Raw genomic sequence first — 23,646 nt, 5'->3', positions numbered from 1 at the left:
CTTTCCCTGTGTGTGTTCCTGTCCCCATGGCCGTGGCTTTTCTGGGGTGACTTCCCACACCTGCACAGCACCAAACCAGCTATTTTTGAGGTTTTTCTTCAGATCAGCGACACCCCCCACATTCCCAGGGGGGTCCCTGCACAGATGTGACAAGGTGGGATAGTTTTTGCAGGAATTCCCCCGACTTGTGTACAAAAGCCAGCACGGGCATCTCTGCCAGGCCCAACTGCAAACAAAAAGAGCCACAGCACTGTTTTTGCACAGTTTTCACTGAGTTTTTTTCCCCTGACAGCTCTGGATCCACACTTGCAGAGAGGAATTTCCCTGCTGCTTCCCTGAGGAAGGTGGAAGTTCCAATTTCAGCAGAAAAAATGTGGGAGATTTTCTGCTAATCATGGGGGTGGCTTTGGGAAGTGCCTGCCTCCCCCTGCTTTGGGGACAGGGAACTTCATTTTGGGCTGTGCTGCAGCTCTGCAGGGAGGCACCACAGAGTTTGCTGCCTTCCCCTGCCCCCTCCAATGCCCCTTTCCCTCCTGTTCCCATCCCTGCAGCCCAGGCTGGTTAACTGCATCCACAGGACGTTGATTTTCATCCCTGTGCCTCATAATTCCTCTTTGTCCTTCAAACCATCTCCCCAGGGAGGAGCAGCTCCCCCAGGGTGATCCCCTGGAGCAGCTCCTCTGCTGCTGTGGACCCTGAGGGATCAGGGATGGGTCGATGCTGCCCCTGGCATCTCCCAGTGCCCAAAATTCCTGCTGTCAAAGTACCAGGCTGCACAAAAAAAAATCATCTGTGGGATCTCAGTGCCACAAAGAGCCAGAGCCAGCCTTAATTTATATATTCCAATATCACTGTAGAGATCAAACTAAATATAGGCAAGGAGAAACACACCCCCAGTGCGAACACTGCGCAGGACAAATGGAGACAATTAAGTCACAGCAAGGAAAAGAATTAATCTAATGATCTTCACAGGCTCAGCATCCAGCAGCCCATCAGCTATGAGGGGAAAGAATGACGAGGAGCTCGGCTGAACACGATTTTTCCACTCTCCTTATGGGCATTTCCAGTGTGGCCCTTTCTTTTGCTGCACGGAGAGGAGAGGGGACTCTGAGGGTCTCATCTGAAGCACCTCAGTGCTCAGGCAAAACCACTTTGCTCAGCCTTGACAAGGTGAGAGAGCTGGGGATGGAGAAGAGAAGGCTTCAGGGAGAGCTCAGAGCTCCTTGCAGTGCCTAAAGGGGCTCCAGGAGAGCTGGAGAGGGACTGGGGACAAGGGACAGGACACAGGGAATGGCTTCCCACTGCCAGAGGGCAGGGACAGATCAGAGGTCAGGGATAAATTCACTGTGAGGTGGGCAGGCCCTGGCACAGGGTGCCCAGAGAAGCTGATCCCTGGAAGTGTCCCAGGCCAGGCTGGAACAACCTGGGATAGTAGAAAGTGTCCCTGCCCATGGCAGGGGATGGAGCTGGATGATCTTCCAAGGTCCCTTCCAGCCCAAACCATTCCAGGATCCATCCAAAGGAAAACATCTCTTGAGATGATTATCGGCCAGAACCTGCCCATCAGCAGCTTGGACAGTGTCAGTGCAGCAGCTCTCAGCAGAATGTAATGTTCTTAGAAGAAACAAAAGTCCCAGCAGCAAAGGCAGATTTCTTTCTGCAGGGGCAGTGCTCTGACTGCTCCTCTGCTTTGGGGTCTGTGGGCCAAGCTGGCCCCTGTTCTGTCCCCACAGCTCGGTGTGGAAGGGCCAACCTGCCCTGTTTTTTTCAGGATGGAAGGCAGTTATCAGCAGGAGTGACATGGGCCGTGATTCCCTTTCCTAGAAACCTCCTGTCACTGTACCCAGGTGTGTCCTCTTTGCAGCACCCCCCTGCTCACAGGGAAAGAGCCAGCTCACAGTTTGGGGGTTTGTCCTTCCTGGGCTGAGAAGATCCTCAGAGCGTCCCTGGGTGGGCAGCTCCTCTGGCTGGGCCTCCAGCCCTGCAAGAAGGCTGCAGAAATGCAATATTTTGTCAACTGCTCCATCTAGTGCCATTTCAGCAGAAAAAGCACGCAGAGCACAACGCTCAGAGCCCTGCTGGGGCCTGGGCAGCTTTCCCTGCCTGGGCTCTGGAGTGGCTCCCCGAGGATGTGCCAGCACCCAGCCCTGCTCCAGTGCTTACCTTGCAGCCCCAGAACCAGGAATCTTGACCCTGTTTTTCTCATATCCTTCTCTAAATGAGATTATAAACCTTTATGTGGAAACATCTGCCCTGGAAAACATCGCTCCTGAGCTCTTTAACTGCTCAGGAATCCCTTAGGTTGGGTCAGGCTTGGAGCAAGCTGGGGAAGCGGAAGGTGTCCCTGTCTGTGGCAGGGGGTGCAATGGGATGAGCTTTAAGGTCAGTCCCAACCCAAACCATTCTGGGATTCTGTGATCCTAAATAAAGAGGGAATAAGGAGTTTATGCTACCACTGCATATTTTCCCTTTTTGTGCAGGAATTGGGAGTAAACTCTGCTTCACCCCCACCAGCCTTGGGAAGGCAGCAGAGCCCTCAGAGCCCACCTGGAAAAGGCTAAAAGCAAAGTCAGGGTGACCCTTGTTCCTTTTCCATTTGGGATGCTGCAGAACACAGGTCCCTCTGATTTGCTGCCATCCTAGGAGGTGCAGCTACCACAGGAAGGTGCATTTTGGGGAACAAACCCCACTAAGAGGGGTAACAATGCTTGTGGCAGTGTTTAACCAGGACATCAAACCAGATATCCAGACATGTGACCCTGTGGGGAAAGATGATAATGGAATTATGCATCCACGCTCAGCACAACTGTAAAAATGGATGTTTTATACACGTGTGACACTAAATTAATTCACTCCAGTGCTTTCAGGCAGAGGGACATTAACTGCTCCACCCTGGCATAATCACTTTACCCCCACAGGCTCTATGGATGTCACACTTCCAGGGTGGTAATTGCCATGGGATTAATTACAGGGAATTTAGAGGCATTACAATGATTCCTCATCAGCAGGACAATGAGGTGGAGCCCCTCACCCCTCCAGGCTGACCTGCTGGCCCCACCAGCCCAGCCAACGACATCATAACCTGGTTATGAGTTGGCCAAGAAATGCCAAGAGCCCTGAGATGGCTCCTGGTGCTGCCACTGCCCAGAGCAGGTTATTCCATGTCTCTCCAGGTGAGGAAGCTGATGGAAGGACTGTGAACAGCACATGGCCCTTCTAAAGTAAAGGCTCTGCCCCCCGAGTCCTCAAACCAAGGCAGGAGAACCCTTAGGACAAGAGGAAACAGAGGAAAAGTTTTCCCAGAGGAGGTTCAAACTGGTTATCAGGGCAACACCTCAGGCATCAGCTTTCAACACTGACTTAAATTAAAATACAGAATAAAACAAATGCACAACTACTTATGCAACCGAGCTTTATTTAGAACCTTTGAAGTCATAAAACGTCTCATTTTACTGATCTACGTAAACATACAATCAGGAGGTTTAATTGCTTCTTCCCTTGCGCAGAAATAAAGTTTTAAACAAACCAGAACACCCCCACCCAGACAAGCGTGATGCAAACTGAATTCTCTGCCTTGGCCCTGCACGTGGAGCGTGGTCACTGGTTTATCAATTAGTTGCAATATAATTTTTTTTTTTTTTTGGCAGTAATATATTCAAACACACAAAGTGCAAATTACAAGAAGCAGAAAATGTTCTCTCTCCTTCTGAGCAACGAGAAGTGCAAAATGTCTCAGCCCATAAATTCTATTATTTATGTCTATGAACTGTGTGTGCCTCACAGGCTAATAAATAGCCGTGTACAACTTCATTGATTAAATGTGGCAACATCTCAGGGTCGGAATGCAATGGCTATCAAGAACACAGGACGGAAGAATCATTCCCTTTGGTTGATAAATTCCACACACTGCTGCTGAGGGTACCTCCTCACACCTCACCATGAACTCCTGCATGCCTCAGATACTTGTGCAACCAAAGCAGTTTGTTAGGAATTCTCCAGGTTTTTTTTTACATCTGGAGATATTCCTGTGCGTCTGCCATCAGGATTCCACTCACACCTCACTTGGCAAATCAAACAGGACACTGGGAATCCACTGAAAATGAGAAGTCTCTTCCAGGCACTATTAAGGGAATACCCACCAATGGTTCCAGCAGGCTAAATGCACTTTGTGATTACCTAAAGTTATGGAAAACTTTCCAAGGAAATAAGGAAAACCCTTTTCCATGAGAACTTATCACAGCATTCCTGTCTCAATGTAGTTCACCTTGCTTCAGGACTGGTTCCTGTATGTAAAATGGGGAAAAATTCTACTAAATGACACAGAACAGCCGTACCTTTAACACCTCCCTGCACTGCTCAGTTATTAAACTGCAGATTTTCAACCTTCTTTCCATTTAATTCCTGGAATTTTTCACACAAAATGAGCAGCCAATTCTGACCCCGCCCCCTCTTTCATTTCTCCCGGCTACATCACCATTACAAATTATGCCAAATAGTTCCAAATCAGACTGGGCTGCTTCCTCCAAACCCCCTCCTGCTCCTCTGGATAGAAAGATTAACCCCCAATGCCTTGCACTGCCAGGAATCTGCCAAATTTGTCTGCTAAATCACCAAGGCCACACTCACGTAATCACTGCTTGATGGCTGGGACAGGGAATGCAGTTGGGAAGTTTTGGCTGAACGTTCCTGCACCCCACCTTCAGAGTGGGACTGGCCCAGAGCCTTGGGAAGGCTCCTTTTGGGCTTCAGACCCCAAAAAACTGGCTGGGGGATTCAACTGAGCTGGAGGGGGTTGAGGAACCTCATCCCAGACTGCTGCACCTGGCTGTGGGAGATGATCCCAGCACTGCCTGGTAGTGCCTGGTGTTACCCAAAATTGACTCTGGCAGCCCCAAGAGAGGAGCATCCTCCATGATCCATGAAAGCCTCTTCCTGCACGACCTGATCTTGGGCAGACTCTTGGAAATGTACATCAGTTTGGTGCTTAGGATGAACTCCATCGAGCCGGAGGGACTGCTCACCATCATTCCTAGAATTACAGGATCACATTCCCAAAGCAAACTTTTTGTCTTCATTAAAGTTTCAGGATGAACAATTATGCTGCAGCTTGGCACGACAACAACTGCCTTTGTATGCGACATGCCTAGCATAGATCAGCACATTTCTTCTTAAAAAATATAATTAGAATAGAATGAGCTACGCTGTTGTTCATGCTGCCTAAATATCTGAAAAGGCTCAAACATTTTAAAAGCCTAAAAAAATAAATTTCCCTCTCCCCTCGTTTATTTTTCATGCTAAAGGCTGCAAATTGACACATCACAGTAATTACCTCTGACTAACTTCCACAGACCTACCCAAAGAGATAAACATGAGAAGTTCACATTTGACTATCAGACTTACTGTGCCGAGCACAAATAATTTCCCAGAGGAGAATTTGATATTTCATCATTTGGAACAGTGGTAATTTAATTACATTGCTAATGTTTTCTGGCATACTTGAAAGAACAATTAGCATAAGTAAATCATGAGTGAGATGACAAGTCACTCGGCATTTATTTCTGCTCCTCAGATGAGATCAGCTGATGATCTGAATTCTCTTTTGTGTGCGAATTGATTCCAGGTTCAGCAGTCGCAACCGGGGTTCAGACCAGCGGGGACAACTCGATGGTGTTAAATAAAGCACAGCGAGTCTTGTCCTTTGAAGTCCCTTAATTAAAACTTGTCCAGAGGAACCTCCGAAGCCACCAGAAGTCGTGGAGGGCGGGGAGAAAGGCTGAGAAAACGAGGCAGGCTGAATGAAGCTGGAGATGCGCGCTGCCGCGCCCGGCGGCGGCGGGAACGCCGATCCAGGCCCTGCTGGGGGCTGGGCAGTGTTTGACAGCTCTACTGATGGCCTAAAATAACTCAGCTGGTCTCAGGACAGCACTGTCAGGGTCACCGTCCCCCTCTGGCGCTTCAGGATGGCCACGGCCTGATCGTGGGTGACGCCTTCCAGGGCCTCCCCGTTGACGGCCACGATCTGGTCCCCGCGCTTCAGCCGTCCGTCGTCGGCCGCCGCGCCCTGCAACGGCAAACCGGGGCTCAGCGTGGCACCCCCAGGCTCCTGCAGCCCGGAATGCTGCCTGGAATGAGGGATGGAGCTCTGGGAATCCCTCGTGGCCAGGAGAAATGGCAGCGCTGAGCTCCCCCTGAGCGCCGCCGCCCGCCGCTCCCCACCCTGCCAGGGTACACGCCCAGGAAGACAGAGTTGGCTCTTCCCTGCTAAAAGGCCTGGGTAGAGACTGGTTCTGGATTTTATGCTCGTGGAGAGGCTTGTTAAAGCAGCATTTAAATGTACTCCATGCCTCACGGCTGAGAAAGAGCTGAGAAAGTGGGGAGGGAAAGGGAACCAACCTGGGCACTGCCCCCAGCCCCAGGCAGAGATGAAGAAATGGCCTCGGGTTGTTTAGGTTGAACATCAGCATAATTTTGTTCACCAGAAGATGCCAAGCATTGGAGCAGACTGCCCAGTGGAGTCCCCATCCTTGGAGGGATTTAAAAGCCATGTGGATGTGGCACTTGGGGACATTGGTTGGCAGCGCTGGGGGCATGGCTGGACTCGGTGATCTCAGAGGGTTTTTCCAGCCTAAAAAGTTCTGAAAGCTTCCCGAGAGCTTTAGAAATGACTCCTCTCCTCCAGATGTGTCAGGGAAGTTCTGTTACCTAAATCCCAAGCCCTGCCTGCCCAGAGGTTGGCTCACGGCGTCTCTTTCTGCCCCACCAGTGACTGCAGGAACTTCAGGTTCCATTTAGGATTTCTCAGTCATGCTCATATCTAGAAACTTGTAACCCTAAGCACCACTTAAAAGGCACAATATTTTAATAATTGCAAATTGTAAAAATACCAGATGCTTGTGGTTTGAGCCCCAGAATAGCCACAGCAGGAGACACGGCTCCTCCTTTACCTTCAGACAAAGTTTTCTCAGCTACATCACCCACCCTGCCACAAGTGACACAGGGCACAGGGCAAGCAGCTGCATGTGACAGACTTCATAATTATTTCATGGAAAGTATCCCTAATTCCCACTGGTTTTCTTCCCTCCCCTTCCATTTCCACAACTCCCTTCATGTGGCCATGCCTGACACGTCTTGCTGGCTCATTTTTGGGGATGGGTGGGAAAAGGGGCATATCTCCCTCCTGTAATTTGCTGTATTAGGACTCTTCCCCAGCCTCACAGGCTGGAGTTCTCTGTACCTGGCAGGGACCCCCAATCCCCCCAGAAACTCAGGGCTGGGACCAGAGATGGGCTAATTCCTGTTTTTTCATCAGGATACAGCATCTCTGCAATTTCCTCACTCCTGCAGAGTGGGAGAAAAAGATGCCTTCAATACCTCCTGTAAATCTCTTGGAGATTTACAGATAAAAAACTGCCTTATAAATATTTTAATGTACAAACCCAAGTTTCCCAAGTACACAGAGCGATTTTGCTGAGACAAAGTGTCTTGTTTCAGGCATCGGTAATATGAAATATAAACTGAGAAGCCAGCTATGAGTTCTGGGTCCACTAACTCACAGCAACCTACTCAGACATTACATTTTGCTTTCTGCTACATAATATATTAACCAAGCCCAATCTTAGGTTTATTATCAAAGATAATACAGAAAAAAAAGGGGGAGAAAGCGAAAAATAAAAGATACCTTGGCAAATATAGTCTTGACATAAATGGGCAGGTCTCCATGGGGACTTCCATACCCCCCTACAATACTAAATCCCAGTCCATCAGAGCCTTTCTCCAAAGTAATAATCTTAGGTTGAGGTGCTCTGAAAACACAATAAATATCACTTAGATAAGCAATGTCTGTCTCTGGGGACTTTGTGCAGAAGGAACACTCACACAGACATTTATCTATCATGAGGTTTTTTTCACACAGTCACAAACCATGACCCTTGCACTGGAACATTCCTGCAAAGCCCAGAGTTCAAAGGCTTCTCTGTGTGCTCCAGCTCCTCAAGTGGAAAAAAATTATTTTTAAGTATTGTGTTATACCCACATGCCTGTGCTCATAACTCCAGAGCTCATTAGTTGGAACCTGAACTCTTCAGGGTTTTTTTCTGCCTACACTGAGCAAAGGAAGATTTTTTTTTTTTTTTTTTTGTGGAATTTAGACCACTCATATGAATTTATCCATCTCAAATTTGAAATTAGTAATTTCTACACGTGTAGAAAGAACTGCTGGGGACGGAAGGTGGTCAGGTGTTGGCACAGCTGCCCAGGGCAGTGGTGGAGTCCCCAGCCCTGTGTGGATGTGGCACTTGGGGACATGGGTCAGTGGTGGCCTTGGCAGTTGGACTCGATGATCTGAGAGGGCTTTTCCAGCCTAAACTATTCCATGATTCTATGGAAACAATTTGGCATCCTCCACCTATCTAAAGGTGCAGCCCAAGCTGAGTAACATCTATGCATTTTTTAGGACATACCTAATTCTGCTTCATATTTTCACATCCAAATTTCCCTGCTGCTTTGATATGGAAAAAAAAAAATACAAATCCTTTTGTAAAGCAAGCAGTTCTCCTTTGGGAGCAGCAATAAAACCAGTATCTCACATTTTAAGACCACAGAATGCAGCACAAATAGCTCAACTTTTACACTCAACCCTCCTGAGGTAGGGCAGCAACTTCTTAAAATAAATGGAATGAACCACAGAATAAAAATGAAGAACATAATAAAAATGATGAGCTGAAATGGAGAATAAATTAATTTCAAAAGGGTAACTGGGATGCTACAATGTGAAAATCACATGATGGAGAATGATGCATGGCAGGGTTGGACCTCCAACTTCCATCACCACACACACAAGTGCTGCAAGCAGGAATGATTTTAACTGGATTTTTTTTTTACTCATAAAGCCATAAAGATTGAAAAGACAAGGTCCTGGGACATTTTTTGGAAGGTGTTTTTAACACCTCTGGCATCAGTCTGCCAATAGCAAATTATTTCAAATTGCGATGATCAGAACTCCTTCCAGACAAGGAAGCCAATGGACAAGGACAGAAACACCACGTCAGACAACATTAAGGAAGAAAAGCGATACTTTTTTCCTTAAAAAGCACCCAGAAACAGTGCTTGGAAACACATTTTGTGCATATTTACTCAAGCAATTTCTGTCAGCAGGCGAAGACAGACACGAGCCCACCATCAGCCTGGGGAAGGTCACGGAGCTTTCGTTTTAAAGGTGATGGAAAAGTAGAGAGAGAAGCAGTGGGAGGGACCTCCTTGCACCCTTTCCCGAGCCCAGAAATGCACCCCAGCTCTGCAGGAGAGCAGGAACTTACTCAGGATCCTCGGCGGGATGCTCGGAGGGCAGGTTCAGGCTGCAGCCCGTGGACATGCTCTCCAGCTGGCTGGCAATGGCACTGATGTTGGTGTCAGCCACCACCTGGGCAACAGGCATGCAAGGAAATACAGTTTGGAAAATCAGCTGTTGACTTTTTTCCCCAAGCAAGCTTTAAAGCCAAGTCCCACCCTCTTGAATCTCCACTCGTTCCACACTTTCAGGTTAAGAGCAGACACCTTTCTGGGGGTTCAATGCAGATTTTGCTCTGAAGCTTTCTCTTGCTCTCACAAGACCCCCACTCAGGCTCTGAGCAAAGGGGAAGAGTCTTTCTGGGTAATCCACAGAAAAAGGTTGCTTTTCCAAGGAAAGAGAGCCAACACAAGGGCTCCAGGATTGGTCTTGAAAGAAACCACCATAACCTTTAAGAGAACACCAAGATCCAATGGACTACTGGGCAGAAACCCTGAAATGCCTCAGACTGGTTTGCTTGATGAGCAGGGAACAAATTAATCCTTGGTTTTGACTTCTCTGAATTCTTAGCATGAAAACAAACTGGTTCAACTTCCCAGTTCTGGGTCCTCTATTATTCTGAAAACAGCCTGAATGATGCTCTGAGGGCTGGAGCACCTTTCTATGGAAAAGGTTTCTATGGAAAGGTTTCTTTCTCTAGGCTGGGAGAGCTGGAGGGGTTCACCTGGAGAAGAGGAAACTCCAGGGAGAGCTCAGAGCCCCTTCCAGTGTCCAAATGGACTCCAGGAGAGCTGGAGAGGGACTTGGGACAAGGGATGGAGGGACAGGACACAGGGAATGGCTTCCACTGCCAGAGGTCAGGGAGAGATGGGATACTGGGAAGGAATTCCTTCTGTGAGAGTAGTGAGGGCCCTGGCATTAACTTTATTTTTCATTCATTGATGCTGATTTTTTATTCCCTTTTTTTTTTCTGGAATATTTTCAAAGAAACCACCATGAAGTGGTCTGAAGTATTTACAGCTGAAAGGACATCAATTTCCCAACAAGTACACGCTGTGGTTATCCCCTAACTCCATCTCCCTCTGAGGAGATATTCTTCTCTGCTTGACATTTACTGCAGCATAGGAGTTCAGCTCAGACACAGTGAAAAACAGCCAGGAAGCACAATTCCAATATTTCCTCTAGCTATGGCCTTATTTTATCAAAGTGAGCAGGTACTTCTTCCACTTGTTGCTGTGAACTTGGCTTTAAGGAAAACTTCCCTTTTCGAAGAAAGAAATTTGTTCTATAAATCTGTTTTAAATGAGTGCTCGCAATTCTTCCACAGCAATATTTCCCTCTTCCCCAGTCATCTGGAGCCAAGAGGGTGATGGAGCCAGGAGGTTTCCATACAAATTTTGCACCCTAGGACTCGGGTTCCAGGATGCCCCGAAGGAAGGGGGTCCAGCAGATGAGAACAGCACCTGGCTCAGCCAGTAGAGACCCCACCAAGGTTCCCTTCCTGTGGCATCAGAGTAAGGAATTCCAGCCAGGATTTGTCATGTTTTTTTTTTTTTTTTTTGTTGTTGTTCGATAAAACGAGAGTAAAACCAACTCTATATTCAAAAATCTTCAGCTGGCAGCAAGAACATATCAGAGTTCAACAACCTTGTAAAAAAGCTCCCCCTTATCTCATTACTACACCTGCAGAAAAGAAATTAAATTAAAGCAAGGCATCAAAACAGCTGAGAGGGATGATTGTTCCCCTGAGACCTTAATCTCCCATTTGCAAACAGCATTTGCAAACTCCTTCCCAGGACGTTCCCATAATAAGCCTTTCCACCCCACTGAACACAATTATCTGACCTTTCAGAGCAGTTTGCCACGAAGTGGGCTACCCTGATAATAAACAGAATTACCTAATGGCACATCAGTCACGATGATCACAGCGATAGGGCTGCTCCTTTTGGATTGTTTTGGTAAAAAAAAAAAAAGGGCAGTTTGGTGGTGGAGAGGTACCTGTGGTTGGTGGGGAAGGGAACCATCACCACGCTTTGACACCACTCCAGGTGTTAAAATACAGCACCCCACCTTCCTAGAGCAGATTTTTGATAGAGGAAAACAGACTCTATTCTATCCCAATAAACCTCTATCATCTGTAAACAGCATCAAGCTCATTTTATTGAGACAGAATGCTCAGAAGGAGAAAAACAGCCAACTGACAAACCCAAAGGCACTTCCAGAAGCAGCTCTTTAACCCAGTGGCATTTCTAGAAGAACCTCTTTGTTTGTGTGAGTGACCCAGTGCCAGAGTGCCCCATCAGGAATATTTTTAAATCCATCAAGAGGTGCAATACTGAGCAGTATTACAGCTTTCAAGATGAGCAATTCTGGGTTCTGCAGCAAGCTTTCATTTTCTATTCAGGGAACACTGTTGACACGAAAAGTGAAATTACTCAACGTTAGAAACAATATGATAACTATAATTTAACAGAGAATCCTCAGCTGGTGTAAATCTGTGTGTTTCCTCTGACTTCAATGGAACTACACAAAACACCATCTGCTCTGGAACTGGCTCATCACTTACTGGGTCAGCAGTTCATGGACAGACAAAGCAAAGAATGAGCAAGTCTCAAACTAAGTTTATTATCATTTCATTGCCTCTTTTTTCTTCCCCCCACCCTCCCCGTTTTTTATAGTCACATTTGTGTCATAATACAAGCAAGAAGCTTGCAAAAATCCCTCAGGATGAGTTCCAATCCAAAATGCTGTGATGATAAAGAGAGTTAAGAGTAGATTTTAGTGGTGCCTTCAGCTTGTTTTCCAATTGTTGCAATAATTCTGCAAACGAGTAGAATTTTGAATTCCAACTGGCAAGTATTTCCCCCATTTCTCTGTGTAAACATAAAAATAAACTATGCACCAACACAGTGGCTGGCAGCAATTAGAAGCAATGTGGCAGAAGATGTCCCTTTTAGCTACCAGAGAAACACAGCAGTGACAGCACTGTTTTCTCTCTTCACTGTTTTTATCCTTTACCTGATGAATAATCAGTTCCAGGCAGCACTGTCTTAGTGATGATGCCATCATTTTTCCTGCATTCTGCTAGAATTTCTTTCAAGGACAAGGAAACCACCCTGTGGGTCCCTGTCTCATTACATCACTAGCACATTTTCTTGTTCCTAGTTAACTTCCAATTAAAAAAAAAAAAAAAAAACAAACCACAACTTGGAAGCTTGTTGATTTATCACGTGTGGCAACAAGTGATTTTGTTCCCTTTGTTATGCTTTTATAAAACCACGCTCACCGCCCATGTCAATGGCAATAAAGAATTTTTGAATGGAAATGATTTCTTGCTCTCCTTCTGTGTAATTCCCACCAGCAAAGCACCCTGCAATTCTGTGATGCCTTATGCCAGGGATGCTCAGGGTTGTTTTTTTTTTTTTTTTTTTTTTTCGTTTTTTTTTTTTTTTTTTCCCTTCCTGAATGCCATTTATCTACCCTGCTGCAGCTGCATGTTCAATTTATCACCATACCTGCAGGATAATGCTCCCATAAGCATTCTTTAGTAGATTAACTGCATCTGCATGAGACAGCCCATCCAAGGGTTGCCCATTAATGCTGACAATCCGATCTCCAACCTGAAAGTACAACAGTAATGGAAAATTACCAGCATTAGGGAAAATTAAAATTAAGAATGCTTAAAATTCCTCGTGAACTTGGCACTGCACAGTCATGCTTCTCTTTTGCGGGATCCCTTTTGTGAGGATTCTGCACTGCCAGTGATCATTTCCCATTCTTTTTTTAACATTAACAATATGATCAGAGAAACAAAGATGGGTTGTATTTTACTCTTTCTATTTGCAAGCAGAGAGGGAGGGAGATTTTTCACTGCTGTCCTCCCATCCAGAAAGGATTCATTTGTGTCTGAATGTGCAGACAAGTTCATATTCTTCCAGACCGTGTAAGCACATGCTGAATGTTGTATAGGAGAGAAGGAACTTCTGATATTAATCCAATTAACCTGGATGATTTCTTCTTCCTACACACAAAAATGATCTCGACCCTGCCATTGTTTAATTCCATTAGAGACAAGGCATGAGTGTAGCAGCACGTCCTAAGGAATCTCATGGGCCAAAGCACGTGGATCTGCATAATAAATTCTTTTCAATCCTCATGATTCCTTGAAACTCTCTCCAAAACTGGAAGTGTTCACCATGGCCACACCTGGAAACCCACATGTGCTGTGGGTCTGACACAAGTGCCTTATTTTGCTGTTTATTTACAGGGGCCTTAAGACCAAACAACTCTCACTTCTGATCTGGTTTCTATCTGGTTGGAGCTCTAAATGATGCCCAGTCCAGAGTTCCCAAAATATCTGTGGTTTCCAGAGGGTTTCTTGCTGCCCTGCCTGGGTCTGGATGAACACAGACACCCCACGACCACTACAAATGCATTTAAGTTCTTTCTCTTTACATCACTTTTTCAATATGGGCAGCAATTGCCAAGATGGGAAGAGAAAGGAAGATTTGGGCTTTTTTGGGGTGGTTTTTTTTTGTTGTTTTGAATTTATATAAATAGAGGCAGAGCAGTCTGTGAGAGATTATCAGTGACAGCAGATGCAGAAGTGTTTGAGGCTTCAAGGGACACGTGGGAGATGAAAAAGGAAATATTGAGGGCCCCTGTACTCACTCTGAGCCTTTGTGTCCGAGCAGCCACTCCGCTGGCCTGGATCATGGCAATGAAGATGGGAATGTCTCCCAAGGGACTGCCCTTCCCTCCTGCTATGCTGACACCCAGGGCATCATTTGGGCCCTGGAACACAGCAAAACCAAACATCTGCAGCAGGGGCAACTGGCAGAGTTCAGGGTATGGCAATAACTGACTGCTTTGATTGGTGCCACAGGGAGAAAATGGGTTTGACACACACATCTCCTCACCCAAAGCACAGGCACACATCCAACACCCGAGTGCAAACACAAATCATGCAGCTTGACTTGTGAGAAATGCTGCAAAGATGAACAACTTCAGTGGAAGGAGTGGGCTTTATGAATGGGTAGAAAACAACTCACTGACCCTTGTTATCTCCACAGTCCTCGGGCCCATATCGGCTCCTACTAATAAAGAAACAAACAATTAGCTTCTGTAATTAAGAGATAATATAATTAAGAGATAACACTGTCAGGTGACAACAGTCCCTTGCTGCCTAGGCAGAGTTATCACCAGGCAGGAGTGGAGCCTTCCTGTGCCAAGGCAGGCAGTGCTGCTCATGTGAGGAGGAGGAGGAGGAGGAAGGATGAATACGGTGTAATCCCTGCGGCTCCGGTGTCACCACGACTCCCATTGTATCCCAGCCACAATCTGTGGAGCAGCAGCACTCTGCCAGCCTGGAGAACAGCCCTGTTGTGCCTCCACTCAATTAAAGATTGGCTTATTATCCCTAAATCACAGCGTCCTTGCACAAAGGGCTCTGGGAATGGTGCAAGTTCCAGGGATCTCCTCTTCCTGTTTGTGCTGTGTTGGTAAATAATGGACAGGCAGGAAGTCAGGCTGGTGTGTATCCTGTCATAGGGTGTGGAAAAGTACTCAAAATATTGGGAAAGGGGAGGGAAAAGGGAAGGAAAAGGGGAAGGAAAAGGGGAAGGAAAAGGGGAAGGAAAAGGGGAAAGAAAAGGGGAAGGAAAAGGGGAAGGGAATAAGGATGAGGGGAAGGAAATAAAGGTGAATGGGAAAGGAAAAGGGGAAGAGGAAAAAAAGGAACAAGGAAAAGAGAAGGGGGAAAGGGGGAAGGGAAGAGAGGAAAGGAGAATGGAAAGTAAAGGAAAAAGGCACAGAGAAACTTCAGAGGCATTGTTCAAAACTGCAACTTTTTCAGCCCAGCAAGCTGATGGTGTAGTCAGGTCCTGAGCTCTGCTACACCCACCCCTAATTGTTTCAGCTTTAATGAAACTTTTAAGAGCCTTGCAGAAGGCTGGCAGAGTAAATCTCTTCCAAAATTCCATGATTCTTACCCCCCAAAAACCAGCACTCCCCACATCCACACAGGCCACAGGTGTGCCTGGGCAGGAGGACCAGGACAGCTGAGGTCTGTGGCACTGGGAAGCCCAGCCCTGGGGACCCCAAATCAGGGTCAGGAAATGCCCAGAGCTGCAGGGCCTGCCCAGACAGCACAAGGAAGGATGCCCAAAAGCCACCAGGCTCCTGCAGTGCCTGCAAACCAGCAGAAGAAATGTCTTCTCCTCCTGCCCATGGTCAGATGTGAGCAGAGATTCCCAGTTCCTGGAGCCACTCCCCCCAGGCTGCTGCAGGTTGTGGATTTTTAACGCTCTCTAAACCTGCAAATTGCAAACTGGGCATTGTGACTTTCTCATTACAGAACACCCCTTTATGCACTCAAGAGCAACAAAGATATAAATGAAGTGGTGGCAGCTTTATTCCCTGAGAAAACTGTTCCTAATGCGAGAACCATGCCTGGGCTAAGCCTCTGACAAGGGCGTGGGGGAATAGCAGGGCACAGGAATTCTGCTCTTAAAATAGAGGGGCCATTACTCCTCCAGCAGACAAAGAAATAATGTCATCTTCTGGGAAGTGTTCGGGTCTTAAAAACATCCGTGGGGCGTCTTCGGGGAGGCTGGGCAGGAAAGCCAGATTTGAGTGTTCACTTTGGCTTTTAAAGCAGCCTGGATATGAAGCAAATCACACTCAGCTGTTCTGACAGCCACCCAGTTTGTACCTGAGTTTCTCTGGGATGTGTCTGCTGAGGATCTTTTTGTGCTGACAAAGTTCTGCAAGGTGGAGAGGACGGGAGCGAGCGCAGGGTGGAAGTGGCTGTGGACACTCTGCTGGCTCGCCTGAGGGTAAAAAAGAAAAGAAAAAAAACCCCGTGAGTCAAACCCAAAAGTGAACTTTAAACCAGTCCTTGCAGCAGATGGGTGCAGCTGTGCTCTGTGCCAGCCACACTGGAAATGCCACATTGGCCACGCAAGTGCAAACCCCTCTGGGAGGGGAAACCGACCAAAATCTCCCCGTGGAGGTGAAGTCACCATCCCTGGAGGGATTTAACAGATGTGTGGACGTGGCACTAAGGACAGGGGTTAGTGGTGGGCTTGGCAGTGCTGGGGAATGGTTGGATTTGATGGTCTCGGAGGGGTTTTCCAACCTCAGTGATCCTGTGGTGCTGCTCACAGTACTACAGACTGTATTCCACACTTATGGGTTGCTCAGGTCAGCTTTAGAAGGTGTTCCCCCCTCTCAGCTGCTCCCAGGGTGTCTCCACACCTCAGGAGAAGGGGAACTGATGAACACCTTCCCTGTGATGCCCCTGCATGCACGAGCACCCAGGAGGACAAAGAGCTGCTCTCTCACATGAAGGGGGGATAACAGGGACACCCATCCTGTCACCTGGCAGGAATCTTTGCTGTTTTAGCTGAAGACACTGCAATTGCTCCTGCTCCTTCCATCTGCCCAAGAGCCTCCTCTCATTTCCAGAAGAACAAGGGAGCTGACACAGGAGAGCCTCCAAAGGGAGAAGTTTGCTCCTGCTGCCCTTTTCATTTCTCTCTTTTTCCCTCTCTCCTTTTCTGGCTTTTATCTTTGATGCCTTGTGGGGGCTGCCCCAGAGCAGAGGCTGGGCAGAGTTACAGAATAAAGCAGGGATTCATTCAAAGGATCTCCTCCATGGATCCACCTTGGGCAGCACCAGAGCCCAGCCAGGGCTGCAGCCAAGAGGAACCAAAATGGTCCCAAAATGCACGAGCGCTCCCGGGGGCTCTCACTGGGATCAGCTCTGCTCCATTTGCACCTTGCAGTTCATTGTCCCATTCCAGCTTTAGCCCAGGCACTCCCATCCTGCTTGTTTTTCTCTCTCCAGCCCACGCTGTTTGTGCTCCTGGGCCTGAGCTTTGGGTCATTTGTCCTTGGTGCCCAGCTGGAGCAGGAATTGTTTTGTCTCCCTGCTCTGTGCAGAGAGCTCAGCATCCCCTGATGTGAAGCCCAGACCCACACACTAAAGCAGCTCAGAATGTGAAAATATAAAAGCCAAAACCTGAGGCATCATCTTCAGGCTCTGCCCCTTGAGGAAACCCAACCATCAATTTAGGAAGTGCATCTGAACAGCTCCACTGAGGGCCAGACCTTTCCAACTGGGCTGCCTTGTCCAAAACAAAGATCTGCTCCATCCTTGTCCACACACAGCAGAGATTTCTCCCCCCAACTCATCAGCTCAAAAGCCCTGACACATTTATCCCACTGGCCAGTGTGCAGCTGTCAGTGACAAACACCAGGCACAGCAGAGTTTCCACCCCTGGGTGCCAAATCATGGCCCAGTTAACAACATTTGCAATGCATGTGAAAGAAATCCCTGTTTCCATTTCCACTGCTCCAGGGATGCAGTGGGCCCAGAAAAAAGCCAAGTGAGGACAAAAGGTCTGGATGCTCTTGGCCAGCACCTTCTAAAGCAGCGCTTGCAGTTGTGCAAATCACTCAAGCTGGTTTGCTGCATCATCTGCCAAGATTTTTATAATGCTTGGAAGGGTTTTGGTGAGAAACATTTATTCCGTTTTCAAAATCACCAAGTCACTTCGGAGCAGGGAGATGAAGGCTCTCAAACGACTCTGCATCAAGGAGATTAGGATTTCTTGTATTAAAAAAAGGGCAGGATTTACCAGGTTCCTGCAAAAGCCTCTTATGCTACAAAAAAAGGGAGATGAAGTCATTGGATCTGAATTTTTACCTAGACCCACGTTAGATATTATGGCATTTTGCTTCCTTTTCAGCTTGAGCTTTACATGGTAAAAACAGGTGGGTAACTTTTAGCTGTCACTTTTTGATTACATTGCTCTTGCTAAGGCTTTATGTTGATACAATGGCCAAAACAAAATCTAATACCTGACTGCTGACTTAATGCAATCAGTGCAATTTCCCTCTGTTACTTCACTTGTCCTTGCCTGCTGCATGCACTGCAGATGTTTCTCCAAAGCCAGTATTTTTAAAGCCCAGCTGTTCCCACATGGCTTTAGCCCTTCCTGGCACCTCACCACCTCCAGCCAGCCAGGGCCACTGCTGGCCTTCAGGAAGTGAGGAAATCACACCATGCTGTGATAATTTTGGCACCTTTTTGGGGCTGTTCATGGACAGGCCTCTCACAGACCTCCTTAGAAACATTCCTGCTTTAGCTCACATCTCCCCTAAGCCTCCTATGGCTCCTCCTCTCCGTTTCCAAAAAACAAACCCTTCTTTTAGCAGTGCTGAATCCCCTCATGTGCAGCTTCCCCATGGCAGAAAGGGGCCAAAGCCCCCCACAGCCTCACCCTGCTGTGATCCCCTCTTTTAGAGATATTGGCACCTTAAATAGAATGGCAAAGCAGTCGATTTTCAGAAGGAAATCCCATGAAGAAGAAGTTTTCTAAGTCACTGTGCCTTGTTTCTCTCCCCTGCAATCCTCCAGGTTTAACACCAAGAATTGGTGTCTGAGCAGATTGAGGGGCACAGGGAGAGGGGAAAGGCCCTGCTCTGATTGAAAAATGAATTGTTGTCCTCGCTTCAGGTAAAAAGCAAGTGAAGCAGGAAATTGCTCTGTGTTTTCTTGGAGAGGAAAGCAGCTCTCCTGTGGTTCTGCTGGAAGATAGGCAGAGATACAGTTTGGTTTCATTAGCTCGTTTTGATGGACAAAACAGCTGCAGAAAATACATTCAAGCAATTTTTTCAAGTCTTCAAACCCAAAATTTCTGGGCATCATCACTTGAGAAAGATATTACAGATTTTTGGTGTGTCTTGGGAAGACAGTCCTTCAGCAATAAATACATTAACCAGCTCTTCTGCTCCCTCAGCATTTCAGCTGCAGTTCAGCACAGAAAATTATGGGGATAAAATATTTTGTTTCCCACCCTCAGCAGTGTCTGTGGAAGGATGAGCTTCATGTGCACATCTGTGCACCATCCCCATGCTCTGCCCTCCACAGCTCCAGTTTGAACAGAGGAATTTGTCACTAACCTGACTGTTTTGGGATGTTTTCCGTGATGACAGCCATGACCCAGCTCGCAATCTCCCAAGCTCAAGATGCACCAGACCTTGGGCACACTTGGAAAAAACAAAAACAACCCACAATGTACAATTTAAGTAGACATATAATATTTCATGCTCTCCTGGAGAGAAATATGTTTATATTCAGCACCACAAGTCCGTGAAGAAAGCCACAAGGAATGCTCAAAACACAAACACTTGTACTTAGACAATACAAAAAGTGGATTTAGGCTTGTCCTGAAGGTTTCTCCTGGTTGCTGAATTTAGTATGAATCTCCCCCTTGCAAACTGATGGCCAACTTACTCAGGAAAAAGAAACAAAAAGCCCCAAACTCTTTAGCAGACATTTGAAAAACCCTTCAGAGGCAAAATGCTGCAGAAAAGGGTGAATTTAACCCATATGGATCCCACGTAACAAAATACCCTCGCACCACCAGTTCCCAATTCTTAAATAGGTAAACTTTTGGCAAGGTACCAACCCTGAATGGAAAAAGCAAGGAAATAATTAGTCTTTCCCCTGAAGGATGAAAGAAATCATGTGCAGAAACACTGGTGGGGATGGCAGGGGGAAAGCCCTGGGAGCAGATGCAGTTTGGAATGGAAATGGGTCTTCAGCATCCACTGATGGCCATCCCACCCCTGCCCTCTCCCCCAGCCCAACCAGCCATGGAAAAAGGCAACTTCTCCCAGAATTTCAGAGTGAAATCACTCCCGGAGGATGGGAAGCAGTGCAGGAACAGATTTAAGCTGTCATTTTATCCCTGCAGGTCAGTACAGCAAAGCCAAAGATTTATTTCAGTTCTGGTTTGTGTTGCCTCTCCCGTTTCCAAGTGTTTTTCTAACACATGAGATACACAGTTGCATTTTCAAATAAATGCCCAAATACTAAATATGCCTCTGTGTTCCTGCTTCCTATCATCCAATTCCTAGAAATACACAGACTTTAAATGAACCTCCCAGTTATTTCAGATGAAATTCTTGTCTCGGTAATCAGCTGGAGCTGTCCTGTGTGTGGTAAATAGCACTTCAGGATAATTACCTTGCAGAGTGTCAGTAACTGCAATTCAATATCTCAAAATGTATTCTGTACTCACCTTAAGTATAGTGGCAACAGTCTCTTGTGAGGCATTTCTCATATCCTCCCCATTTACAGACAAAATCTGATCTCCTTGAATTAATCTTCCATCTAGGTCTGCAGCTCCTCCTTTAACAATGTCAGAGATAAACACTCCACTTCCATTTCTAACAATGCAAGAAGCATATGGCTAATTACACAATCCAATATTCTTTGGGAGACCAATTTAGATTACTTGCATTTAAGAGACACTAAAAGAAACCTGTGAGCAGAGGAAGAACCAGTTTTACACCTCATTCAGCTGTGTAAAAAATCGATGAGTTTTAAAACCACAGCATGTTTTGCTAATATTTAATGCTGTCTTTCCCCTTGAACTGCTAGTTCTGACTGTAGGATACATAAAGATTTATGGAAAAAACCATTTATACGAATAGAAGTCTGAGGTTTAGTCTGTAATGGAGTTAAACTATCTCCTGATGGGAGCTGGCAGGGTTAGGTTAAAGGTTGGACTCAATGATCTTGGTGGGCTTTTTCACCCTAAATGACTCTGTGATTCCGTGGTGTGAGCTGGTGCCAGGTGCAATGACAAGATCTGGCATTTCTTTATCCTTCACCTGAAGCACACAACATTTCCTACCCTGAATTGTACCTGGGCATCATTTAACAAACTTCAGCAATTGGGCTCTTTCTAAGGAGGGGATCCCCACTCTGAAGGATCCAGGAGTAGCACAGGAAGTTCAGCACGGAAGCAAAGGGAGGAGGGCTGGAGACTGTGATTACCATCTGCAGGGTAATTTACATAATCTAAATTAATTACCCACCCCACAATCTGCTCACAACACCTGGGTTAAACACTGCCACCCAAAAACTGCTGCAGAAACTCTACTGACCGTAGGCAGTCAGGATAATGACACGGTGCTTTGTAATTGCAAAAGTAAATGATTTTTGGCAATACAGGATGGCAACTCCAACACTGAACAAGTGTCATGCCATAAATCTCTTTTAGCAAAGGAAGATTAAAACTATCAGTGCTCTGGTTTGAGTGATCTAACAGCAGTGTTTTAGAGATGTATCTGGAAAAAGTCACATTTTATTAGGCTGCTGTTACTTCCCACTGTATTGCTCTCTACAACTCCCTGACACGAGGGTGGAGCCAGGACAGGACAAGAGGAAACAGCCTCAGGTTGTTCTGGGGAGGTTTGGGTTGGACATCAGGAAGAATTTCTTCGTGCAAAGGGTGGTCAGACATTGGCAGGGGCTGCCCAGGGAGGTTTGGAGTCCGCATCCCTGCAGGTGTCCAGGGAAGGACTGGAGGTGGCATTCAGAGCTGTCAAAGGCTGGAGTCGGTGACCTTGGAGGGCTTTTCCAGTCTCAGTGGCTCTGTACCTCAGGTTCTGCTCTGCAAACTGCTCTCTGCAGTGTGGCACAGTCCCCTGAACTGCTCAGGGTTTGGGTCTGACTCAGCCTCTCACCCTCCACTGGCCTCAGTCCCTTTGAACCGAGCATGAGCTCAATCTAACTCACAAATCCTTCTGCAAAGAGGTAGGATAGGTTTATCCCCCAGTTTAGAAACCAGAAAAGCCATGGTTGGGGCTTCCAAAGCCCTGAGACACAGCTACCCTGATGAGCCCCCAGTTCTGCATGGGATTCCCTCTCTGTGCCCGGAGCTCTCCTGGGCAGCAACACCCTTCACTTCTCAGCCCTGCTCTGACACAGGAGCAGAGAAGCCAGAACCACAGCCCCATTCCATCCTGGAAGATATTTACATATAAAATTCTGCTCCTTATGGAGTTTTCCCCCTTTATTTCACATTCCATTTATTAGCTACAGTTGTTCATACATCAAAATCCCAAATATTTCCCATTGGAAGCGCTGTCACAACAGAGGCACTCTTACCGTTTCCCAGCTATGCTGAGCCCCAGTCCTCTGCCCGTTTTCTTTTGGATATCTACAGAGAAAATCTCCAAGTTTTCCTCATCCTTGTAGTGTGCCTCATTCCTATAAACCACCAGCTGCACCTTCTGGGGTGTCTGCCGGAGCGCAGTGATGGCTTCCTCGTGGCTGGCGCTGCGCAGATCGATCCCGTTCACCTGGAATAATCAGTGTTTGCTTTCCAAATGGCACGGATAAATGATCTTTTCATCACACCCTGCCCCTGGGTGACAGCACACATTTGTCAATTTGACACCCCTTGGCGCTCTAATTGAGCTTTCCCATTCCCAGAGGGCCGAGATCCTGGGTTTCCTATGGAGGGTGAGCTCGGAGCTTTGTGCCACTGCCTGCAGTAAATCCCAACAATCAGAACATTTGGGCTCGGAAGTTTTGGGTGTTCCTCCCTTCTTTTTAACCTCAAGCCTTTGGAACCTCAAGCAATGCTTCCTTCTCCAGCTACACAAAGTGGGATGTGCTCCTCTGAGCTCCCTGAGTACCTCAGTACTCACATCCCTCCTCCCCCAGCTCCGTAACATCACCAAGATGAAAACAGAAGGAATCAGAAACACCAGAGAATAAATGGCCTCAGAGAATCCCAGCATATAAATGGCCACAGAGAATCCCAGGCAGGATGTATTCAATGGTGATTTTCCTTTTTTCCCAATAGATGGCACACCAGACCGCTGCTGGAGCAGCCAGCTACACTTCTCTTACCAAAACCTGAGGAGGTTTCAGCATTTTAGTAATGTCAGACAGAACAAGAAGTTCTGCTTAAATGTTCCATTAAAAAAAAACCTATTGGAACGTGAAACTTAATCTAATTTTGCCAAGCCTGATCCACAAGTGCCCTTTAAGGCGTTTGCCAATATTCTGTCAACTAAATCATCTTTTATTTCTTCATAGCAAACCATATCAATACTTGGACGTTTTTGAAGTCTCTCTAGGAAGCAGCATGAACTGCAACAGAATAACCACAAATGTTAACCTACTTCCATGAGTTTTAAGGCAATGAAAAGATTTCTCAGAATTTCTAGATGTGCAAAACTACAATCATATCTAATTTTACATTAAGATAATTAAGGCTAATCTTATTCTCTATATTCTTTTGTACCAACTCTGCACACATTCATTTATAAGTGTGTATTTTCCTTGACACAGGCATCTATGTGTGCTTTATCCCATTAATCTGAAACTAATTCGGTCATCTTTTTGATTAATTCAGCTTTTAAAAGCTGAAATAATAACAATATTATGGCTCACAAACATTAGCACTTTCCTGTTTGGCCAGAGAAGAATTAATTAACCTGCTCCATTTTTACCCCCTAATTATCGTGCTCTGTTAGTACCCCGTTAT

At 46.6% G+C, this 23,646-nt stretch overlaps 1 protein-coding gene across 2 annotated transcripts in view; it reads right to left on the bottom strand.

Annotated features, from left to right (window-relative positions):
* Positions 1-3,395: 3,395 nt before the first annotated feature.
* The window catches only part of PATJ (PATJ crumbs cell polarity complex component), a 133,954-nt gene continuing 113,703 nt past the window's right edge, over positions 3,396-23,646 (bottom strand). For both annotated transcript variants that reach the window (XM_053985055.1, XM_053985054.1), the window contains exons 34-43: positions 22,257-22,450; positions 20,380-20,527; positions 19,256-19,342; positions 15,999-16,116; positions 14,342-14,382; positions 13,958-14,080; positions 12,802-12,906; positions 9,315-9,418; positions 7,679-7,802; positions 3,396-6,061 (exon numbers count right to left, since the gene is read on the bottom strand). In XM_053985055.1, coding sequence (XP_053841030.1) covers positions 5,915-6,061; positions 7,679-7,802; positions 9,315-9,418; positions 12,802-12,906; positions 13,958-14,080; positions 14,342-14,382; positions 15,999-16,116; positions 19,256-19,342; positions 20,380-20,527; positions 22,257-22,450 — 1,191 coding nt within the window. In that variant the 3' untranslated portion in view covers positions 3,396-5,914. The remainder of the gene's footprint in view (positions 6,062-7,678; positions 7,803-9,314; positions 9,419-12,801; positions 12,907-13,957; positions 14,081-14,341; positions 14,383-15,998; positions 16,117-19,255; positions 19,343-20,379; positions 20,528-22,256; positions 22,451-23,646) is intronic.

The sequence above is a fragment of the Vidua macroura genome, chromosome 9 (genome assembly GCF_024509145.1).
Source record: "Vidua macroura isolate BioBank_ID:100142 chromosome 9, ASM2450914v1, whole genome shotgun sequence".
In the NCBI taxonomy this organism is placed as follows: domain Eukaryota; kingdom Metazoa; phylum Chordata; class Aves; order Passeriformes; family Viduidae; genus Vidua; species Vidua macroura.
Note: the sequence above shows the minus strand (reverse complement) of the source record. Positions and strands in the feature narration are given on the sequence as shown.